Here is a 23,861-nt window from a genome sequence, read left to right on the forward strand (position 1 = left end):
TAAAAATTTTTATTATTGTTTGGACCTATGAATATTTTTTAAAATTCCAGAGACATCAACTTTTGTATCAGGAAAAACTTGTGAAAGTTAAGTATCAAAAGCCACTATGCTTGGTAAAAGTAAATAACAACAATTTATAGATAGAACTACAGTGGAAAACAGACATTGTTTTTGATTTGGGTTTGTACTTTATTTTCTTCTTGCAAATCCATTTATAGGTTTTTATCTAAGTCTGATTCATTGAGTTATCATTTTCTAGTTTTCAGGAAAGTGCTACAGCTAAGAACTATTACTCTTATACTGCCTTACTTCTGGCATATATTATATTTCTCTGTAGACAAAGATGGAAGGGTAAGAGACTCGACCAACTGACACCCCCTTATCTATCCAAGGCAGGATTATTTTTCAGTTCTCCCTTTATTTTTTCTGCCCAGAATGTAAGAGGTGTTGATTTAATGAAATACCTGACGGCTAAGCTTTTGTAACAGCATTGCTAACTGGGGCAAGATGTTTTAGGTGGTAAATGACAACAATAAAAGCAGTATGCCTGATTAGTAATTGCATCCTAAGTCCCTTTCCTTCTCTTCATGATTAGTAATTGCACCCTACGTAAGTCCCTTTCCTTCTCTATGAATGAACTTTACAGGCAGGATAAAGAAAGTGAAGTTATCTACTTTGTTCTTTTAATAGTTAATAAAATACTGTCTGAGAAACATTTTGAGGTCCTTATAAGCCACTGTAAATCATTAAAAAAATCAGCAGTCTCCTGTATCTAATACAATGGCAGTATACTCATAAAGTTTAAGATTGTAGTCTGTCTAGCTAGACCCAAAATTATTTGAAACCTATTCTTTCTGGTCTCCACACTTTGAATGAAATATTATCAGTTTGTTTTTGATAGGTAAGGAACTGAAATATTATTTTGTTTATCTACAATAAACATTTGTTTAATTATGCTTTGTCAAATTGGTGAATTATAGCCACATTCATTCAAGGTGGTAAACAGATTCTGTAAGTATTATGCACATTACCAACCAAGCAAACCAGAGAGGTCCGATGGCCCTGGGAGATACTGGCCTGTGTATCAAGCTAGCTTCCAGTAGTTACTGGAAATGCCCCATAAATCACTGCATCACATTCATTTCCCTCTTCATCTCCAAACTAATGAAAAGAAAGTAGCCCTTTCAAATCTTGGGAAGATGAAGGAATTCTTAGAGATGAATTCAGAAGGCAGAGGAGCTGTCAGTAGGGGACAGTTACAGAAGTATGTCTTTAAGCCTGCAGAGTTACAGAGACATGGACTAAGAAGGTTTACATTGCATTTATAAATTATGTGCATGAATTTGAGATACGGGTATGTGGGACAAGATAAACTGCTTCATGTTACTTATGTCTGAATCATTAATACTTCATGAGGCAGTGCTTTTGATAAAAATGTTTGGTTCTGTTTAAATAGTGGATAACACATTCTGTTATAACTATTCGAATCTTTTTGAAATTTGAAAATGTGTAAAATACTTACGAATTCAAAATTATTCATGTTAATGGAGCTATAACTATTCTTTTTAAAGTTGGATGTGCTGTGCAATGGTGAAATCATGGGGAAGGATCATACTATGGAATTCATCTACATGACAAGATGGCGACTAAGAGGCGAAAACGTAAATTGCTTTTATATTTACCTACAACTATGTGTGTAGTTATATGCCATTATGTTATGCAAATGTAACAATATTACTTAAGAACTAAAAAGACTAGCTTGGGGAGGAGAAGAACTGGTTCCTCTTCTTATTGTTTCTCCCAACATTCTGTGAAAATCGTTTCCAAGCCCAAGACCAAGGACTATGTTCAGTGTGGTTTTGTTATAATTAAGGTGAGATTAAAACCTTTTCTGAATATGCTTAGGGCTCTACTAACCTCAACAGATGATGACACATTTTTTAAACTCAATAAATTATTAGAACTTTTAATATATGAAGTTGAAATGGGGGAGACTTCACTTCTGCCCTGACTAGTATAATTAATGGTTGAGTATTTATTTTTAGTTGTGATAGATGGCACAGATAGGGTAGAATCTCTTCTGGATGATCTTTTTACAGGTACCTCTTTTACATTGAAAGTATAAAATTGGACCAAAGGGTAAGTGAGTTTGCAGTGTTTCTAATGCCAGAATGACATTATTATGCCTTAGATCCTAGGAAGTATGGGAGAAATTACTTGAAAGAAAAAGCCCAAAACACTCAAAAAGAGAATTTTTACTTTGAACTGTATCTTTGATTAGGATTAATTCTAGGTTAAGGCATACCTGAATTATAAGGTAACATGGAAATGGCTTGCTGCCCGTAGCTCAGTGAGTGGGGCGCCGGCCACATACACTGGAGCTGGCGGGTTTGAGCTCAGCCCAGGCCTGTTAAACAACAGTGACAATTGCAACCCCCCAAAAATAAATAAATAAATAATAGCCAGGCATTGTGGCGGGCACCTGTAGTCCCAGCTACTTGGGAGCCTGAGGTAAGAGAATCACTTAAGCCCAAGAGTTTGAGGTTGCTGCGAGCTGTGACAGCATAGCACTCTACAGAGGGTAACACGGTGAGACTCCGTCTCAAAAAAATAAAAATAACAACACGGAAATGTCAGGGAATTTTTAGGCCCTAGGATTGTAAGGCTGATACATAAGAGTAAGGAATGTAGTAGTAACACTACCAGAAATTCTCTTCATTATCTGAGTATATGACTAAACATTAAGATTCTGTGGTGTTTATGATAGATCATACTCTCTTCTGTATCCTGGATTTTATTACATTATCTCAAGGAAATGTAAATTAATTATAAAAATAACATAAAACTAAAAAATTTAACCTCGCATAGGATAAGTAGTAATGAATTCAGATATCATGGGCTTGCCATGTTACAATAGCTCAAAACCCTATGTTGAAAGTAAACATGTACAGAACTATTATAAAATAAACTTCATCACTTTTTGTCCTATTCAGTGGGTAGATTATTTGGCTTTTCTTCAGAAATGTCTTGATAAGAAGCACCTAACTTTTTACATCAGAATGTGTTTTTCATTTAAGTCCTACTTAGATGACCCCTTCTTTCTGAGGGTGGATGAGCCACTAGCAGAAAGAACTCAAGGGCAGGAGGAAACGTTTATATGCTAGAACCAAGTCACCACTAGTTGTGTGCCCTTGAATAACTCATCAGTTAAATCTGATTGTCTTTGCATTTGGTAACTTACAACTTGACTTTCTATGTCATTTTATAGGCTTTTTTTATTCTCTCTTTTTTTAGACAGAGCCTCACTTTGTTGCCCTCAATAGAGTGCTGTGGTGTCATAGTTCACAGTAACCTCAAACTTTTGGGCTCAAGTGATCTCCTTGCCTCAGACTCTCAAGTGGCTGGTACTAAGGCACCTGCCACAACACCTAGCTATTTTTAAAGACAGGGTCTTGCTCTTGCTCAGGCTGGTCTCGAACTCCTGAGCTCAAGCAATCCACTTGCCTCGGCCTCCCAAAGTGCTAAGATTACAGGCGTGAGCCATCATGCCTGGCCTCATTTTATCATTTTTTTGAACGGTTGCACGTGTATCACCTTCATTTTAATACTTATAACCAAGATGGTCCTGGTACCAGGTACATATTACAGAAATAGTAAATCCTTCTTACCCATCACAATCAATGAGTGAATATCAGTTACACAAACTGTTAATGTTTAGTGAATATGATTTTAGCTTTCTTTGATAGTTCAGTGGACACTCAGTGTCTCAGTGCTTCAGATCGTGACTAGGTTCACCTCATGTGAGAGAAACGTCGGCGGCCATCCCCTGCGTGTTCTCTGCCTACTACCACTGACTGTCCTTCACAAGATCCCCTCCCACAGTTGCTCACGCTGCCTGTCATTTTAATATGTGAAACACACGATTTAATGTGTATTAAAATACAAAATGCCTTATTGTTTTCCAGAGTATTTCCTGCTGTCTGACATATGCCTCTTGTTTGTCTCCCAAGTAAAATGTAACCTGAGGGCAGGGATATTTGTCTGTTCACCGCTGAATCTCCAGCACTTAGAGCAGTGCCCAGCGTGTACTTGATATTTCTTTCTTACAAGGCCCTAGTTAGTTATGCAAAACACATCCTAAAAGTAATTTTCACTTATTTGAGTCTCAGTTTTGTATTTGTTTTCTATTAAACAAATTTTAAATTTTTGCTTAGGTTCCAATCAAATAATAATTTTAATAGATGAATGAATTCCGCCAGCTGGAGTGACATGGACAAAGGCCGCAGTAGCAGTAAAATTGTCCCTCCTCGAGGGAGCCTCGCGGGCTGGTTCCTTGCTCTCTTGCCTCTTCACACCTCTCTCCCTGACAGCCGGGTGGCAGCATGTCCCTCTGTCTACTGGCTAAGCGGCTCTGCCACAGGCTGGGTCAGCATGTTTCCTAAACTAATCATCACCCCGTGGTTCTTTCACGTGCTTCTGGTGCTTTTTTATATTAAAATTTTTAAGCCACGTGGGATTGATTTTGTTTACACACACAAGGTTAAGACACATTTTTTCTAAGTTTTTTTTTTAACTAGAAATATACTTTGTTGAATAATCTATATACCTCACCTGTTTTAAGATGTCAGCCTTTTCATTTAATATGAAAAAAAACTGTTATCCATGCCTGGGCACTTTGTGGACAGCCCTGGTCTCCAGGTCCCTGTGTGCGTGCATGTTCACATGCGTGTATACGTGTGCGCGCTTCTGGACATTCTGTTTTCTTTTGGGCAGGTCTTATTCTGTGCCAGTACTACACTTTACATAGTTTAGCTTTTATAAAAACATGACCATATAACACCCCTATCTAAATCCTTCAGTTGTCCGTTTTCTTTGGGGTAAGTTTGGATAAATTCCAAACATACCTTAGAAGGCAAATAGTTGGGCCTTCTAGGTTGCTTTACGATTGTATCAGTACCTGTTAAGGTGAAATCTCTTGTTGCATTTTTTTAAATTGTGCTGGCTACTTTTACCCATTTCTTCTCTTGACTGGCCTTAAGTTAGATTTCTAGATTGATGTGGCTGAAATCGACATGCCTGCAGTTTTTTAATTCTATTCTGTGCGGTGGGGCGTCACCTCACGTGTTCCATGCTCCTCATCTGTCTCTGATAAATCTGTCGTTTTCTTCCCTTCTCAGATTGGATTCCACCCTCTGCCCATAATATTTTGCCTCAGACAAGGTTATTCCATATTCCAGGCATCCCTTTTCCTTGTCATATTTCTAGGATCCTAGGAAGAATCTCAGGGAATGGATTTTGCCTCCATTTATCCAGAACAATGGGGTATCTCCCTGCACCTTCTGGATTCTGTGCTGCTGCCTTCTTTTATCCCAGGCAGTTCCACTTCAGGCTGAGCCTGTTTTCTATAGTCCCTGCTCTTCTTATATCCTTATCTCTGATATGATACATTTCTGAAATATTTTTATCTTTAGGAATCAAAACAAACACAGACTTACCTAGCTCTTACAAATTTTTGAGTTCATGACAGTATTGCCGCCTCAAGATTCTATACTCAAGGTTGGTGTTAATCTTTTGCTTATCATAAGTGGGGAAAAAATGTACCATAACAAAAAAGCTATTGCTTATCAAAATTTAACACACATTCAAATCATGTGGGATCTTGGTTAAAACGCAGATTCTGACTCAATAGATCTGGAGTTGGGCCCCAAATACTGCATTTCTGTCAAACTTCCAAGAGATGCCAACGCATCTGATCTTTGGATCAGCCAGTGAGTAATAGAGTTTTAGGAAATGTGACTAACATTTCCATATCTATACGTCGATGGTGTGGAATTACACATTCAAATCTCAGTTTGGAAGGGACTCAGTCACCTGATCTGATCATCCGTGTAATACTACATACATGGATTCTCTTTATACGTGTCGTAATCGTGCCAGTGATCATCACATTTTTTTGAAACATAAGTAGAATCATGTGTCTTATTCTACAACCTTTTTTTCTTGATAGTATGTCTGAAAGAGAATCAGTAAACTTGAAAATAATTTTTTTAACACGTCGATGGTATTCCATTTGTGTCGTTGTAGCATAATTTGATTAATACACTCCTTTGGTGGACATTTAGATTTTTTTCAAACTTTTTAACACTACAAGCAATGATATATATATATATATATATATATATATATATAAATATACACACACATATATATATATTCCAGTATACGTATCTTTTTGCACATGTTGCAAACATATCTATTGGCTAGAGTCCCAGAAGTGAATTTATAACAGATTATACATGTTTTCAGGTTTCAATAGGTAATAACAGATTCTCTAATGCTTCAGTAATTGACAATCATACCAATAATACTTTCTGACATCCTTGCCAGCACTGCATGTTACTGGTTTTATATCTCTTAAGGGAATATTTTTTCACATGCATTGCCTTTTTTTCCTATTATAATGCTGTCTTGTCGTATTTACTAGTAGGAACTCTGTATTCTGAATGTAAATTTTATTAGATGTTGCAGCTGTTTTTTTCCTGTTGTGTCCTGCTTCCTAGTTTTGCCTCAGATTTTTGATTCTTAAAATTTGGGCAACAATCTTTATGTTAGAAAGTTTAGTAAGAATTAATGAAATATTATTTACTAAAGTTCTTAGAGTGCCTGACATAAGTAAACCTTATTTTATTACTTCCTTATATATTAACTTTCATTCTGATAATTTTCTCCTACTTAGCTCCATCCCTGAGGGTTTACCATCAGTATCTGTCTTCAGCCTCAGCTCTTCATTGTGGCTTTTCAGGTTTAGTTGAGTGCCCACTCTCAGTACAGCACCCTTTTCCCAGATCATCCTGCTTAGTTTTGTCTCTTCCTGTGGCCTCTGCCAGTCCAGCACCTGAAGTCACTGCTCTATTTGCGTCATCAGGCAGTTTTAGAAAAAGCAAACATATCCACCTTGACTGATAGCAAAGAGATTAATAGAAAGAAACAGAATCTCTTAATGAAATTTCCTTTCCTCTTTACTCTTGTTGAATACTATTTGGGACTTGCATCATTAGCAAAGTGTGATGTGGACCAGAGCTGGGGAGCTCTGCAGGGAGAAAGGAGGTTGCAAAGGCTAGCTGTGCCGGGAGGTCCTTCGAGTGCGCCATGCGTGCTGTGCCCCAGATCAGGGACTCACTGCCAGAGAGAAAATGGCCAGAGTCTTTTGGGGAAATAGAAAGTTTCTGAAATTGTATTCAAAAGGCAACAAAGATATTTGTGTTAATCAATTGTTTACTTAAATAATATTTTACAGTATGTCTTTAACAACCTGCTCTGGATGTTAGAATCATCCTGGTTAATTTACACCTCACATTTTTAGATACTTGATTTCTTCTCCATTTTGAAGAATATGCAATGTTGAATTCATATATTCAAAATTTTGACGTATACAGTTTGTTTTATAGTTCCATTACAATTAAAATTGCATTTATATTTAATGTGTTTAACATACTATTAAAATTAACATTTGAATGACTTTTTTAATGTGAATGGTAAAACCCATTTGAGGTAGTGGGTTTATAAATGAATCTACTCAATAACTTTAACATATAATTCACTCACTAATTTACTCATAAACATTGAGTGGCTGCTGTGTGCCAGTTCTGGGCCTTAGATATTAAGACTGAAAATATGAATAAAATATAGGTTCAAGGAGCTTATGGTATAATGCTATTAAACCAGTCATGGAGGCTAAACGTCTAATCTATACAATATAAAGAATCTAATAAACAACTGAAAACAGATTCCGTACAGGTTGAGCAGAGTTCCATGCCCCTTTCAGAGCACCCACCTCCTTGAGCAGTACTATTTCCAGGGGTAGTTGAAAGGGGATCTGAGAGCTTGATCCCAGGAAGGGATGGGAAAAAGAGAGTACCCTCACGTACTCAACAAGTGAGGGTTTTCCCAGGAATTAGTATCTGGTAAGGCTATGGAAAGGGAGGGTAGGTCGCCACTTTGGTGTTTTCAGATTATTAAATAGAACTCATATCTAGATACTAAAATTACTTCAAGCTAAATTTAACCAGTCACTAAGTTTTTAAAATCTTTTTTTTCCCCAAAAAACAAATACCTTATTCTTGGAAAGTGTTCATTTAAAATTAACATGTTGCCTCTTATGTTTGACATTAAAATATTTTAAATCAGTTTTAAATATGTATCCAGTTGTGGATGCCTCTTATCTGATGAGTTCATCTCCTCCGCAGTTTCGGTGTCTGAACTGCTCAGCTTCGCAAGTCTGCTCTCAGGATGGCCCTTTGTATCAGGTAAGAGGCACTCACGACTGTACATATGACCACGACAATGCTGCGACGGTGATCGCTTTCACCCCAAACACAAGTGTCTAAGACATTTGACTTGATAACACTAATAGTTCTTTGAGCTACAGAAACATCTTTTCAACTTACATCTCCCATTATTTTAGTTTTTCTGACTTATCTAATTTTACTGAACTTAAAATGAAACGGTAAATATTAAGGCCATTATTTATGAGTTAGGAATTTTTTTTTTCCTGAGATAGTCTCATTATACCTCCCTTGGTAGAGTGCTGTGGCATCACAGCTCACAGCAACCTCAAACTCTTGGGCTCAAGAGATTCTCTTGCCTCAGTCTCACAAGTAGCTGGGACTACAGGCACCCACCACAATGCCCAGCTATTTTTTTTCTTTTTCTTTTTTTTTTTTTTTTTTGCAGTTGTTTAGTTGGCCTAGGGTGGGTTTGAAGCCACCACCCTCCGTGTATGTTGCTGGCACGGTAACCACTGTGCCATAGGTCCCGAGCCCCTTGATTTTTTTTTTTTTTTTTTGAGACAGAGTCTCACTGTGTCACCCTCAGTAGAGTACTGTGATGTCACAGCTCGCAGCAACCTCCAACTCTTGGGCTTAAGCAATTCTCTTGCCTCAGCCTCCCAAGTAGCTAGGACTACAGGCGCCCCCCACAATGCCCTACTATTTTTTGTTACAATTGCCACTGCTGTTTTAGCTGGCTGGGGCCGAGTTCGAACCTGCCACCCTCCGTATATGGGGCCAGTGCCTTACCCTCTGAGCCACCCTAAGTTAGGAATTTTTAATAATTGCTAGCTTCGGCCCTTAAGAAATTTCTGCCCCAAGTGGGATTGGGATGTTCTGTCTTTATGTAAGTGCAATTTTTTTTTTAATGATTCATTCATCCACAAGTAAAATCTAAAATGCCAAATTAGGTGAATCTGAATAACAGCAACAGATGATTCTGAGTTTGGTCACCAAACCCTGCCTTAAGTAATTTACTTGGGTTCCTCTTAATAATGAAATGATAGTGAGCTAATTTAATAATGTGCTGAGACATGTATCGAACATGTATCTAAGAAAAGTTTAACTAATAAAAATACATTTTAAAAATTTGAGAAATAGACTACAGACTAAAGTATAGTTAGGGTTATTGTCAGGTACAGAGATGATTGATGATCAACTTTAATCCTGTGGATTAATCATAGCATTTATTTCTTTTATCTCAGTAATTAAGGCAGTCTTCATCCTTATTTCCTTAGAGGCAAGAAGGGAGAATTGTAATTATATAACAAACTTAACAAGCAGACTTATCTCCAGTATTACTATTTTGGGCTGGACCAAATGTATCACCTCAAATCAGTAGTTGAAAATGGTTACCCAACAATTTATTTAGAGTTTCCTTCAGTCTTTTTGTCAGTGCTATGATGTGGGAATCCCGTGCCCTCATTAAAATGTGTGCCTTTTTGATACACAATTTATAAGTCATAGTTTTTCAGCAATAGGAAAACAAGTCCATTTATAAAGACCAAAATTGTAGGAAGGGAAATCTCAGTCCTTTGTTTACATTATGCAGATAAGGGTGAGAGGTAAATAAATAATTTAACCAACCCGGTAAGATTTCTCTATATCTGAAGTGTGTGGCTATTTCAGCTGCTTCAGCCTCAGAGCTGATTTTGGAATGATGAATCGTAATGACTCCTGCCTGGGGCAGCAGTAACCCATACGTACATGGCTGTCTGCTCTTGCTCTTGGTTATTGATGTCTGTGTATTTCCTTAGAAATGACAATCCTTAAATCATGACCCAGAGTAGTAGAGAACAATTGGAATAAGATCAGATTTCCAAATCCACATAACTTTCATTTTCTTTCTTCAGGACTTCATTAATGGATGGAACTTAGAGTTAATAGGACGCCACCTTAACTTCTTATTTATTTATTTATTTATTTATTTATTTATTTGCCACCTTAACTTCCTCAAAGGATACCTAAAGGGTTTTCTGGTTACATCCTCTCAAATGTTCAAGGAATGGATCATTCCCAAGCTATACATACTGTTCAGATTACTGAAAAAGATGGAATTCATTTCACAAAGGTACCATAAACATGGTAGCTGACAGAAAACTCAAAATAAGACAACTAATACCGTCTCTTATTTTGAATGTAAATACAAAATGATACATAATGTACTAGAAGAAGCAAAAAACAAAACCTAATCGTACTTTTATCAGAAATGCAAAAATGGCTTAATAGTAGGGGGGATATTTTAAAAATATGTATTATAAACATTTTATATACACACAATGTGAAAAATCATGAGTAGATCCTGAAAAGGCGTTTGACAGAATTCAATGTTAAATCCTATCAGCTTATTCTGAAATTTTTTGAACAACAACAACAAAAAGGAAATTACACAAAGAATGTCCTTTGCCTTTAGCTAGATTCCCGATTAACATTTCGCTATATTTTCTGCCTCCTCCTCCCCTCCCTTCCTCATCCCGTCTTCTTACCTGATTAGTCACTCTCCCCTCTCCCCACCTATACCCTGTGTGTGTGTGTGTGTGTGTGTGTGTGTGTATTTTTTAATTGTTAGAACCATTTGGACGCAAATTGCAGGTATCAGCACAGTTGGCTGCTAAATACTTCAGGATATATTTTCTAATAACAAAAACTTCTCATATATATCCAAAATTCTACTTTGTACATAAGAAATTTAAATAGTTTATAAAATATCATAGAGATATAGGTTCTCGCACAATTAAATTAAGTCAAATGTAATTCCAAACACACTTTTGCCAGATTCTGGTGTAATGTGGCCAGTCATTGATCAGTCATTCTAAAGTTCATCGGGAACTATAAACAGGTGCTTCTGCTCATCACATTTTTAAAAAGATTAATGACAAGGAATGTACACTGCCACATGCTAAAGTGTATTTTAAAGCTGAAGCAATTAAAATAGGATATGGTGTTAAACATAGGCTGTAAATTAAAAGTATAGCTTAGGAATAAGCTAATATATGAGTCTATAAAAAGAGTATTTCAAAACAATGGAGAAAAAAAGATTCATTTAACAAATGTCTATTGAGCATTTAATATGTATTGGGCATTCTTCTAGCCCTTGGGGATACAGAAATAAAAGTGAACAGAAATCTTTTCTCTCGTGGAACTTACATTTGAATGGCATTAGCAGCAAAAAATAAACAAGATTCTATAGTGTTGTAGATAAATAGAATATTTTTGATACGACAGTCAAAGGAAGGCCTCTTTGAGGTGATGATTGTCACTCAGAAGAAAGAGAAGTTTTTTGTTTTTTGTTGTTGTTTTTTTTTTTTTCAGTTCAGCCAGGGCCAGGTTTAAACCCGCCACCCTTGGTATGTGGGGCCGGCACCCTCCCCACTGAGCCACAGAGGCGCCACCCGAAAGAGAAGTTATTTTGTGAATTCCTGGGATAGAGCACTGAAGGCCAGGGGAGCACACTGCAAAGGCCCTGAGAAGTGAGGGTGTCACTGCAAGGAGGCCAGTGGTGCTGGAGCTGGGACGTTACAGGAGCAGGCATCTGGTCACAGTGCACTCGGACGTGGAATGTCCAGTGAGGTGTGGCTCTAGGAGGGCTTGGTTTAGTTAATTGTACTGAGATTATTGGGGAGGGGGTATTCAGTCTATACCTCACATATACGTCAATGCATGTTTCTGCTGGCTTAAGGCAATAAATGTTTTAAATAATATCATAAAAGATCAAGAAGAAAATAATAATTCAATAACTGATCTCAGAGTAAGGTTGACCTTTCATATTGTACCTAAAATGATCAAGTTGACTGTTCATATTGAAAAGCGTATGGCAAAAATATCATAGCTAAGGAAATATTTGCAATACACAATAGAGAAAAGTTTAATGTCCTGAATACATAAAGGATTCATACAAATCTGTTAAGGAAAAGCCCAGCTTTCAATAGAGAAATGAGGAAAAATACAAAAGAAGGAAACACAATTGCCTAATAAGCCTATAAAGATGAGTAACTTCTTTAAAATGAAGAAATGAAAAAAATCCCTACCATTTTGTGCTTATTAAGTTGCCAAATTAAGAAGTAAAAGGATGGTTCCCATTATTGATCAGAGTATGGAAGAATGGGCACTCAAATTTCTTTTGGAAGTGTAAAATAGAATGACTTTCTTGAAAAATACCAGTATACTAGTATTTATCAAAAATCCTTTTCAAAGGTGTATGCTGGGCCGGGTGTAGTGGCTCACACCTGTAATCCTAGTACTCTGGGAAGCCAAGGGGGATGGATTGCCTGAGTTCACAGGTTCGAGACCAGACTAAGCAAGAGTGAGACCCCGTCTCTAAAATAGCTGGGCATTGTGGCAGGCATCTGTAGTCCCAGCTACTCGGGAGGCTGAGGCAAGAGAATCGCTTGAGCCCAGGAGTTTGAGATTGCTGTGAGCTACGATGCCAGGGCGCTGTACCAAGGGCAAGACTCTGTCTCAAAAAAAAAAAAAAAAAGTATGCTGTTTCGAACCAGCAGTTTCACTTCTAGAAATCAATCCTGGAGGGGAAACAGGTTATTGGATCAACATTAATATATAATTGGAAAAAAAGAAAAAGAAGGAAAACTCAAATGTATGTCAAAAGGAAAGTTATTGATATCTTACAGTTTATTTCTATAATAGCGTAATATACCTCTATTAAAAATTACTTGGTGGCATATTCCTGTAGTTTCAGCTAGTCAGGAGGCTGAGGTGGCAGGGTTATTTGAGCCCAGGAGTTTAAGACCAGCCTAGACAGCATAGCAAAACCCTGTCTCTAAAATGAAAAAAAAAAAAAAAAGCAATTAAATAAATAAAAAATTTTCAGAACTGTTCATCTGTGCTCCAAGTTAAAATCTGCCCATGAAACTATTTTACTTATCACATAGGACTACATAAATGATTTAGAAATATGTTTCTAAATGGACAGAATTTTTAAATGACACAAACAGTACATTTAGTGTGATTTAAGTTTTGAAAAAAAACAATGTAGGGCGGCGCCTGTGGCTCAGTGAGTAGGGCGCCAGCCCCATATGCCGAGGGTGGCGGGTTCAAACCCAGCCCCGGCCAAACTGCAACCAAAAAATAGCCGGGCGTTGTGGCGGGCGCCTGTAGTCCCAGCTGCTCGGGAGGCTGAGGCAAGAGAATCGCGTAAGCCCGAGAGTTAGAGGTTGCTGTGAGCCGTGTGACACCACGGCACTCTACCCGAGGGCGGTACAGTGAGACTCTGTCTCTACAAAAAAAAAAAAAAAAAAAAGAAAAGAAACAATGTAGATAATATAACTAGAAAAGCATAGACAAATTATTATGGTAGTTAAATTTAGATAGTAGGATTTAAATAATTTTCTTTTTTCTTGGTGTTTTTCTGCATCTTCCAAATCTATAGTGAAAAGTTACTTTTATGATTAAAAAAAATTTAAGGAAAAAATTATATCAAGCAAAGGCCATTTCATCATTTTCTAAAATTATCACATTTGAATTATACTCTTTCATAGTGTCTGTTGTTTATTTTTATGACATAACGAGACTTGAGGACTAGAAACACTGAACTGTGGGTCTGTTCACTAAGAGGTGAAGGGAGACCGTATTTCGTTACAGTGAGCGCAGTGCCATTTTACTTCAGAAAGGAAATCAGAACACAAAAACAACTTTTAAAATTTATCTTTACAAATAGTGTTGTGGCACATTTCAATAAAATTATTAAACTTCATATTTTCTTGTAGAGCAAATACAAATGGTTATTTGGAAGGGAAAACTATAAACTATTTTTAGCCATTGTCAATGAGGCTGTTTCACTCTGCACCTTCAACCCTAGTAGAACTGACGGCTGGACACATCTGCATATGACTCATGTATTCTAAATGAGTGCCTTAATTATTTGCAGAAAGTGTGCACGATCAACAGACTCAGGAATCAAAAGCAAATCTAGAAGTTTATTACAGTGTGAACAGGCAAGCTACAGGTCGAGTGAGGTCGAGTGGAAATCAGTGAAGACATCCAGGGTATCTGTGTTAGTGATCTCAGAATCTGGCTGAACTTCAGAAACATCCAGAGAGTGTAGTAAAATACAGATAATCTGATTAGAGGGGACTGAATAAAGTTTAAAATAAAAACAAAAACAAAAGTAGAATCAAGGTGTTCGACCACAGAAAACCTGAGAGATTCTGAGACCATTCCTCCAGCCCTCAGACAGCTGGAGGTGGCATCTGCCGTCCTGCCGCAGCTGGGAGGGCGAGGCCCTGGGCACTGCTGCTCCTGCCCCTGCTTCCATCCTGAGCTGAGTGGTAGAAGAGACTCCGACGTTAAGTCTCCTTAATTTGTAGCATAGTTCTGATAAGCACTGAAATGGTCATTTTCAGGGCTGTGGAATCTTATTCTGTAATTTTTCATCTGTATGAATTCAAAATTTCTTTACTGCATTTTTATACCCACCTACACTAAGATGGAGAAACGTTAGTCAGTGGCCATCCCAGCGCTTTCTTGATTTCATAGAAGCAGCTCCTCAAATTTTGTTTTAAAAGGGAAAATGCACAGCTTTAAGAAAAGGAAAACCAGTTGTTCTCCAGACTCTTTCTGACTTTGTGATGCTCTGGCTCTGTCTAATATGGTGAAAACAGATCCACAGGTGGCTTGGTTTATGTCTTTGTCCAGAAGAAGCAGTTTCCTTTCTAATACTGTATGGTGGCCTGAGTGTGACACCTTTTCTACACAGAGCAACATGAACATGTGAACTGTATTCCACTGTGTTATGTAATAGTCGAGTACAAATATTTAATGTGTCAACTATTAAAAAGAGGCAGCACCCTCAAGGTTTCATGTAATTACTTGTTTTTCAATATTTGTAAAGAACTATTAAAATAAATTTTGAATATTAAAAAGAAAAAAAAAAAAAACAGCATCAAACTTGTAAGAAACGTGATTTGTGAACACTACTCCAGTCTCATGAATTCCCAGTGGGGGTCTCCTGTTGAATGAGTGACTTGGTGAGCCCCTGCTCACAGAAGCACTGGTTCAGTCCAGCCTGCGGCCTGTCTTGTTCAGCGTCACAGGGCTACCAGTTGAGTGCCTGGAAGCAGGGCATGTAACTTCCAGTTCCCCACAGGGAACTGCCTGGCCCTGAGTGTCGCACAGCCATTGGTCACGTACAAGACTGATGTGATGTCTGTAGGCCTTTGAACTTCTTTTGCATGTTACTGACAATTTGACTGATTCTAGAAAAATAATGGCAATTGAAAGAAATAGTTTTAATGATAATATAAATTGTAACTGTTAAAATTATCCTGGTATTATCACTGGTACCAGAAAATATTGTAAATTATAAGCCCAAATTCTTACAGTCTTTTGTATATAAACTGGTGTTGTTTTTATGTAAACATTCCTATTCATCGTCTGTCTTTATTTTATAGTCATACCCTATGGTATTGCAGTATCGACCAAGAATTGATTTCGGTTAGACCGAGGGGCCCAAATCTCAGAGATGAATCCTGCACTGTTTACTCGCCAACAGATTGCACAGTTAACGGTGTGTGGACTAGAGGGACACGACCAGACTTTCAGCATGCAAATAAGGCCATTGTCTATCTCTAAATTGTCAAATTACATTCATGTTGTTTCTATTAAGAGCAAACCAAGTGCCATTCTGCTACTGAACCGTCTGCATAGGATATTTGTGCTGTCTCACAGTGTGTAAGTCCTAGCTGAAATCGGTGTGCAACCATGATTTAGCCTTCTGAATATTTTGCTTGCCTGTTCCAAGATTGTTCTAATGTTTAATTACACTAGTTAAAATGGCTCAATCTTTGTGGTGTTGCAGTTTTCACATACTTAGTATTTTATTAATTCTTGTTTAAATAGAGTACTGTACAAGAAACTAATAATTATATCTTGAAATTATTTTGTATGGAAATATATTTAGAAAAGTGGTTTTGGAGCCACTGTCCTGTTCCTGATAAGCTTTTTGTGTAAAAAAAAAAAAAAAAAAAACTGTTCTTTTTTGAGTGTGCAGGTCTGTTTGCAAAGAATTTCAATTATTCTTTAACATTAGAGCACATCACAGTTGTAGACATTCTGAATATCTGTCTGTGTGTCGTCTACTAATTGCACAAGGAAGGCATGTTAGCCCTCCAGATTGAAAATGTATGCGACTTTTTTGGAGAACTGAAGTTAGATTCACAACCATTCGAAATGTTGGCAGCTGATCACCTTTACTTCTAATGAAATTAATGTGTCAGTAAGGTTAATCTTCTTTCATAATGCCTTATGACAAGTGGGTGCTGCTTCATGAACCGTCATTGTATAGCCCACTCCATGTATGTATCATTCATTACATTGCTGCTCTCATTTAATGAGCATTGTTTCTCTTTTTAAGTTGGCCTTAGTATATGTTATTGTGGCATGCAGAGGGTTATAATTTTAAATATAAGGAATTTTAGAGCACATAACATTAGCTATTTTATGGATTTCAAAAATCTCAAAACAGTTAGAGATTACAACTATTAGTTACCTTTTACATTTCCAAACTGTATGCATAAAATAGAATAAATGCAGTGTAGAAGATAAATAACATTAACCAAAATTAATGGTTTAAGGGTATTTTATTTTAGATCCTGTAGTAATCAGGGGGAAATAGGATTATCATTTTATATGTGAGTTCATTAGAGTCAGATCTATGATGCTGTCTTGTGTTTTGCATTTTAAGTCTTCCATTCATTTTGGAGTTAGTGTGCAAGTCAAAAGAAAGTCTTGTCAACATAAATTATATTAAAAACTTGGCTTTAAATCTTTTAAAATTTAAAGTTGTTTTCAAAAAATTCTTTAGAAATTATTCTATTAATTGCTTTGAAACAAACAAGTTAACCTCTTAAACTAAGGAAAAATATGTTCTAGAAATCTAACATGAGCACAATCTGTGTGTCACACACATAGTTTTTATATTGTATATGCGGTAAACATGACACATTTTCTAGTAAAATGTATCACAAATTAATGCCTTCTGAATTTCAAAATGCTTCTCAGAAATAAAACATTGTACAACTCTAAGAATCATAAAATACAGCTAAATCTTGATAACATTTCACATTATAAAGCAAAAACTTCATAATTATCTTTTCCTTACATCTTTTTTTCAAGTCAAGATATCTATTAAATTTTTCAGTTGTTCTGACTTTTGTGAAAAGGTTATGGCAATACTTTAACTTCATTTTGTTAGGTTGTGTTTGTTCTTGGGAGGGCTCACAAGCAGAATTTAAAGGCAGATTTTCATTATCTCTATATAAAAGGTTGAAAAAGACCATTACACTCAACCAGAAAACTAAATTTGGATCTAGCTATAGCTATGCTGCAAAATCCAGTTCCCAGACATCCTTGAGAACTTTTAAATATCGTAAGTTTGTCACATACACATCAGTGATACAGCGTTTCGCACGTGAAAGTTAATATTAAATAACTCAAACAATTTAGAGCACATTTTTAAAACCACAAATGAGACTTGGATGTTTGGTTCTCTGGCCAAAACTTACGGCCATAAATAAATTTTGTCTACAAAATCTTTTTTAATTTGGCTCATTGACTGATCATATGTGTTAATCATTTGACTATTTTCCCAGGAAATACATAGGAAGCAATTATGGAACTGAGACTAGTTTTATATAAAATTCCTTTATCTGCTATTAATGTATTAACATTTTTATTGAAACACAATGGAATATGTGCCAAAACATGTGAAAACCTCACATAAAGAAAGGCATCAATTGTCATTTGGGGAAAGGTACACTTTTTTTGATGGACTTGAGTAAATAGGTATTCTTACTACTAGAACCACAGACTTCTTCAACCAACTTCTTTTGGTATGTTTCAACTATGACTTTCTGAGTATGGGACTACTTTCACATCTAGTTATACACTATATCCCCAGCTAAGTCAGGTTGTAGGATTTGCTAGAAACCAGGTACAGAAACTTTTGTGGTTAGCATTGTAATTTTAGGGTGCTTATAAAAGACTGTTTAAATAACCTATAGGAATAATCATCTGAATCCATAAAAGCAGAGAAAAAAAAAACTAAATGTTTTTCTTCAATCTGTTGTTTCTTAAGCAATAAACTGAAAGAAATTTACTTCCATAAAAGGTTTTATTATCTGTTTTGTCTAGCTTAGAAATCATAGATACAAAAGGGTCCAGGAACCTTGGATATAAAGAATGCGTGTGGTTTATAAACATTAATGGAAGTAACCACATCAGTTAATAGAGAAATCAAAATGTACCCTTTTCTCTAGATTAACAAGATACTTCTGAATATGAAAGATAAATTAAAAGGCTCATTGATGAGGAGTGTGGGTAACTTGGGTAATGTCTCTTAGCTACTGTCAGACAAGTACATTATTTCTTTATTCATTGATATTTCTTTATTCAATCTGTCCCATACTAATGTGCCACATTTTATAAATGTAATGACTTTGCTCAACTATATTATACATGCAAATGTAATCCAAATTTAAACTGATTCTTTAGGAAAAAAATAAGTGTTATATAATATTATGAACTGTTTAGCTTTATTGAAATATTTAAGAGAAAGTGCCTCATTGCTAAAGTGCATTTCTGTTTTAGATTTACTGCATAAAGTTTGAGTTATCTGTACCTGTCTCTTATGAATGGTTTCATATCTAAATAGGCTCTTGTAAATTAGAATAATCCTTTTTTTAAGATTTTCATAAGAATATAAATATCACCAAAGACATTTTACTTAATTAATAACCATGTTGGAGAGACAGTTTTAACAGTTTGAAGGTTAGAAATTTTAGGATTGCAATTTAATTTTATGTAGTTAGGCAATAACCTTGATTAATTTCTGAAATATCACCAAAGAAAGGCTTTAAACTGAATTTTCTTGGTGAGATCAGTCAAATGCAGATTTTTCTTGCAATAATCAGAGTACACTTTCTTTCAAATACATTCGTTGTTGTCCAGCACCATCTGACAAATTTTAGGACATTCTCAAAGGTGAGGAAGAGGTAAACATAACAAATAGCCTCCCTATGGATGAAAGTGAGAGAAATACTGACGTTGAAAAGAAAATTGAGATTTTTAAATTTTAATTTGAGAAGCTTTTTATTTCATGGAGGCAGTATAAACTAAAATGAAGCTTATTTGGCTCCTGGGTTCTTTGTAACGTGAGCAATTTTATTAAAGACAGACTTTGGTAAATGTGCTGTTGTGCTTACTTGTGTAGAAAAGAGTACATGCTATTGGATTGTAGAAGGAAGTGCTTTTTCTATTTCAGAAACAAAATTTTCATAAGGGCCTGCAGTTCCCCAGGTCCCTTTACGAAGTAGCCATCATCTCAGCAATTAGTTTATTGTTATTAGAATTTAGCCATACAGCCAAATTTGGTAAAATGGGGTCATAGAACAAAGCTTGTTCAAGGGGAAGTTTAGTCCCCTCCCTGTTTCTTCTTGGGAATGCATACTGTGGGCCAACTTAGTGGTAAAGCTCATATTTAAAGTCTTTCTGACAGGTCACTAGACAAATCTGCTGGGGTAGAATAAAACTGGTACACACCCAGAGTGTTTATATGCTCTGTCGGGTTTATCATCAGACTTCCAGCAAGCTAAGCTGTATACCAGTAGGATGTTGGTTGGTTATAGAAACTTCAAAAATGAGTTTGCCATAACTTTAATTTTCTTGGTCAGAAACCAACCAACCAACCTTGAAATGTTATTATTTTAAGATATATAGTACTGTAGTTTGGGGAACAATAAGGAACATGTCTGCTAAATCTGATTTATGAAAAATTGAAAAAAATACCGTAGAGACTCAAACCCCTTCAAGGCACAAAATAAACTATTCCTGGTTTTACTAGATAAACCTAGGTCAGTAATATTTTGATGAAAAACATCAGATTGAAGTTTTATTAAAATGGATTTAAATATACAGTACAGGATTTCATGGTTTGTTGTTTTTTTTTTTTTGCACTGATGTTTTTCCAGTAATTTCAAAGTGATTCTCTATGTTTAATACATTTATCACTGACGTTTTTACTTGCTTTCATTTTTTCAAATAGAATTAAGATGCCTGAGCACTTCCTCTTCAGAAAGTTTTAAAATTAAGAATTTATTTTCGATGCTCATTCAAATGTGTCTGTATACTTGTTATGCCCCTTTTTCTATGAAGGGGCATAATCATTGATATTTCAGAAATGCTTTTTAATTTTAATTATTTTTAATCTAGAATCAAGTGAAACAGATACATGTCGAATACTGGGTCTAGTTTTCTTCCATCTTATAGAGCTTCATGCAATAAGAAGCCAGTCTGGTACAAGTAAAGATTAAATGTTTCTGGGTAATGTGGAGATAGCAAACAGACTAATTATCCATACAGTCCACTGGAGCACGAGTTCTACACATTAAAAATGTAATGGGATCAGCCTAACATTGTTTGGGGTCAGTTTTCTTTCGCTGTAATTTTTAGAATGGGGTTGGGGGCCTAAGTGTCCTTATGAAGTTGTCCACGACAAGAGCTGGTGGGGGGAGTACCAGTGTTCTGCTGCTTTCCTGCATCTGAGCAACAACAGAGATCATCGGTTTTTAATAGAGTAGCCCTCACAATAAATAAAGTTATCATAGAATATATTGTAAAGTTATGTTGCTAATTTTCCTTTGAAATATAAAATATTTTAAGCTTTTTGTCAAAAGTGGTAACATCTTAATACAAATAAAAACCTTTTTGTGGTTGTAAGATTTAGCTTATAAATCATTCAAATTGAAGTGAAAGAATTACCGGGTCATTGTTAATGACTCAGTCTATTAAGAATATATGTATTTTTGTAAAGGAAAAGCACTTGTAGATATTTAATCAGTACAAGATATGTCTTTTGCAGAAATAAAATGCTGCTTAGAGATTCTCTTTAAATATTTTTTATTTTTGTGCTGAAATGTATTTTCTGTTGATCTATGGAATGTTCTGTACAAAGCTGTATGATTGTACTGTTGGGCTAGATACTTTTTTGTTTTTTAAATCTGGACTTAGCCAAGTATATTTGACCATGTTAAAAAAATATAGTATCTTTGTTATTAAAAATTTGATTGCATAATTTATTGTTGTTTGTCATCTTTATTAATAGCTGTAGATTGCAACCTTTGTTAAAAATGTCTCCTTTAAGTACTTATTCCTGTAGCTAATTGTCTTGGAATTTGAGTTTTGAGATCATAAACATTTTCTAAAGATTCTTTATCTATTTAGTCTTGAGATGGTATGTTGCCCCTTAAAACAGTCACATAACAATGTGTGTTTGTGTGTTGGGGGGGGTCAGTGATGGTTTGTTTTCCCTGACCTCCCCATTGGTTTCCAGCTGTTTAAATAATATTTAAGGTGTATATGCACACATACACTCTGCAAGAATTGTTTCATTAATCAAATGCAGCGAATCTTTTTGAAAATAATTCAGAACCAAAGGCCCAAGTGAATTGAAAGACAGAGAACTTCAGCTAGTTAGAGAACTTAAGTGTTTTACTAATGTCTTCTCTGTATCCTTGTCTCAGGAATTCTAGTTAGGCTAAAGTGAGACATTGGAGTCAGGACGGTTGTGATGGTTTCTGTCCCTGTCCAATTGTTATTTTGATGCCTAAAGTTTTATCTGTATCAGTGAAACCATGGGGGTAACTAGAAACCCCAGTCCTTCAGTGAGACAGGGAAAGTAGCTTTCCTCTGAGTAGAGTTTGGCTTCCTTTGGTATTTCAGTCCCACCCTCTTCCAGGCACTACAGAAGGGAAGTGATCAAAAACGTAGCACATACTACTTTAATCTACATGTCATTGGCCAAAATGTGGCCTCACCCAACTGCAAGCCAGCTGGAAGACCTAGCGAAGCCATGTCCCAACAAGGAAGAGGAAGTAGTTTTATGACCTGATTAATCTGCCACACCTCCATTTGAGAGAAGAGGTCATGGTTTCCCCAGGTCTTAGTGTTTGGCAGCATAGCCACAGCTCTGGTCTTTCCACCTGTTTGGAAGGATACCAAGCAGCGGTTCCCAACCTGTGGGTCACGACCCACAGGAACTGTATAAAGGGCCATGGCATTAGGAAGGTTGAGAACCACTGATACGGAGAGATGTTACATTCAGGCTAGGCCTGAGAGGGCCAGGGGTCGGCCTCTGCTTTCTATGTGGCTGGGGAATTTGCGAGCCATGTAGAGCCCTGTTTGACACTCCAACCCTTGCCTTGGAATTTGGGGTTCGAGGATACCCATCCTAACAATCAAATGGAGAATCATGCCCAGAAAAGATAAACACACAACAACCACTGTCCCTCCTCAACTGAGTCCACCACCCAATAAAGACCAATATACCAAGACAGCAGGAGTAGCAGTGGAGAAAGAGTTTAGTATCACAAGATGCCCTGTGAGGAGATGAGAGTAATTGTTCAAATCCATCTCTCTCAGAATTTGGGGGCTAAGATTTTTAAAAGGTGGTTTGGCAAACAAAGGACTAGGGAACAGGGTCTGCTGATTGGCTAGAATTAAACTCACAGCACTGAGCAGAATGGTTTTGGAAAACAGGAGTCCCCACGTGGGACATTGTCGTGGGACTTGGCAGAACTTGTTAGATGGATTCCCACCCGTGGCCCCCCCACCCCCACCCCCAATGCAAAGTCTGGAAGATATCTCAAAGACCAGACTTAGGTTTTACAATAGTGATGTCATCTATAGAAGTGGTTGGGGAAGTCACAAATCTTGCTCCTGTCAAAGACACCCGCTCGTAAGCAGTTATAGCAGGAGGGAAGTTAGTGAACAAAAGCTTCTTAACTTTCCACTATCTCCATACCTCTACAGAAACCATATTTTTATCACTCCTCTTGCCATATGGCCTTACATTATCTTAACGTAGGCAGTTTCTCCAGTACCAGTTAGAACCAACCAAGCCCTGTTTCTCCTTAAATAGCCCTTCTCCTATTGAGAGAAGATACCTGGAAAAGGCAAGGTCTAAGAGAACAGAGGTCTCCCCAGGGGGCCGCTGGGACATAGCTGCGAGGTCCTCCTTATGGTGACTCAGTTCTTAGGAATTTGTAGAAAATTAACTTCCTGGGATCTGGAAACTAATACTTGCTTCTGCTACTGTAAAAGCCCGTGATTTTATAAAAGCTGGAGCCCACTTCTCCAGCTTGATTCAAACGGAATAAAAAGAAAGGTACCTGTGGGCTGGAACTTTTTGACTGGAGATAAAAAGGAGATGAGCCAGTTGTGGAGCCAGGCCATTTCGGGACTCTGGGTTGCCATCACTCCACTGGCTGGAGTAAAGCCCTTCCTCTTTTAAACATGGTGTTTGGGTGCTCTTTCTCTCCATTGGGCCTTGTCTTCCTGCAACACTACAAACCATGCTCCTCAGGAATTCTCTGTTCTTCCTCATAAAACAGTGCTCCTGCTAGGAGGCCCCGTTCTCCGAAGAGCCTCTGGTCCTCCTTGGAAGGCCTGTTTCTCCTAAAAGGCTCTGCTCATCCTTACCGAGCTCCGCTCGTGGAACAAGCCTGCTCTTCCTAGGAAGCCCTG

At 36.9% G+C, this 23,861-nt stretch overlaps 1 protein-coding gene across 3 annotated transcripts in view; it reads left to right on the forward strand.

Annotated features, from left to right (window-relative positions):
- Positions 1 to 21,413, forward strand: part of PCGF5 (polycomb group ring finger 5) — a 128,233-nt gene extending 106,820 nt beyond the window's left edge. For 2 of the 3 annotated variants that reach the window (XM_053583968.1, XM_053583967.1), the window contains exons 8-10: positions 1,572 to 1,661; positions 8,247 to 8,306; positions 15,734 to 21,413. In XM_053583968.1, coding sequence (XP_053439943.1) covers positions 1,572 to 1,661; positions 8,247 to 8,306; positions 15,734 to 15,781 — 198 coding nt within the window. In that variant the 3' untranslated portion in view covers positions 15,782 to 21,413. The remainder of the gene's footprint in view (positions 1 to 1,571; positions 1,662 to 8,246; positions 8,307 to 15,733) is intronic. The other variant, XM_053583969.1, reaches the window with a different exon arrangement.
- The last annotated feature ends 2,448 nt before the right edge of the window (positions 21,414 to 23,861 follow it).

This window comes from Nycticebus coucang, chromosome 3 (assembly GCF_027406575.1).
Source record: "Nycticebus coucang isolate mNycCou1 chromosome 3, mNycCou1.pri, whole genome shotgun sequence".
NCBI lineage: Eukaryota > Metazoa > Chordata > Mammalia > Primates > Lorisidae > Nycticebus > Nycticebus coucang.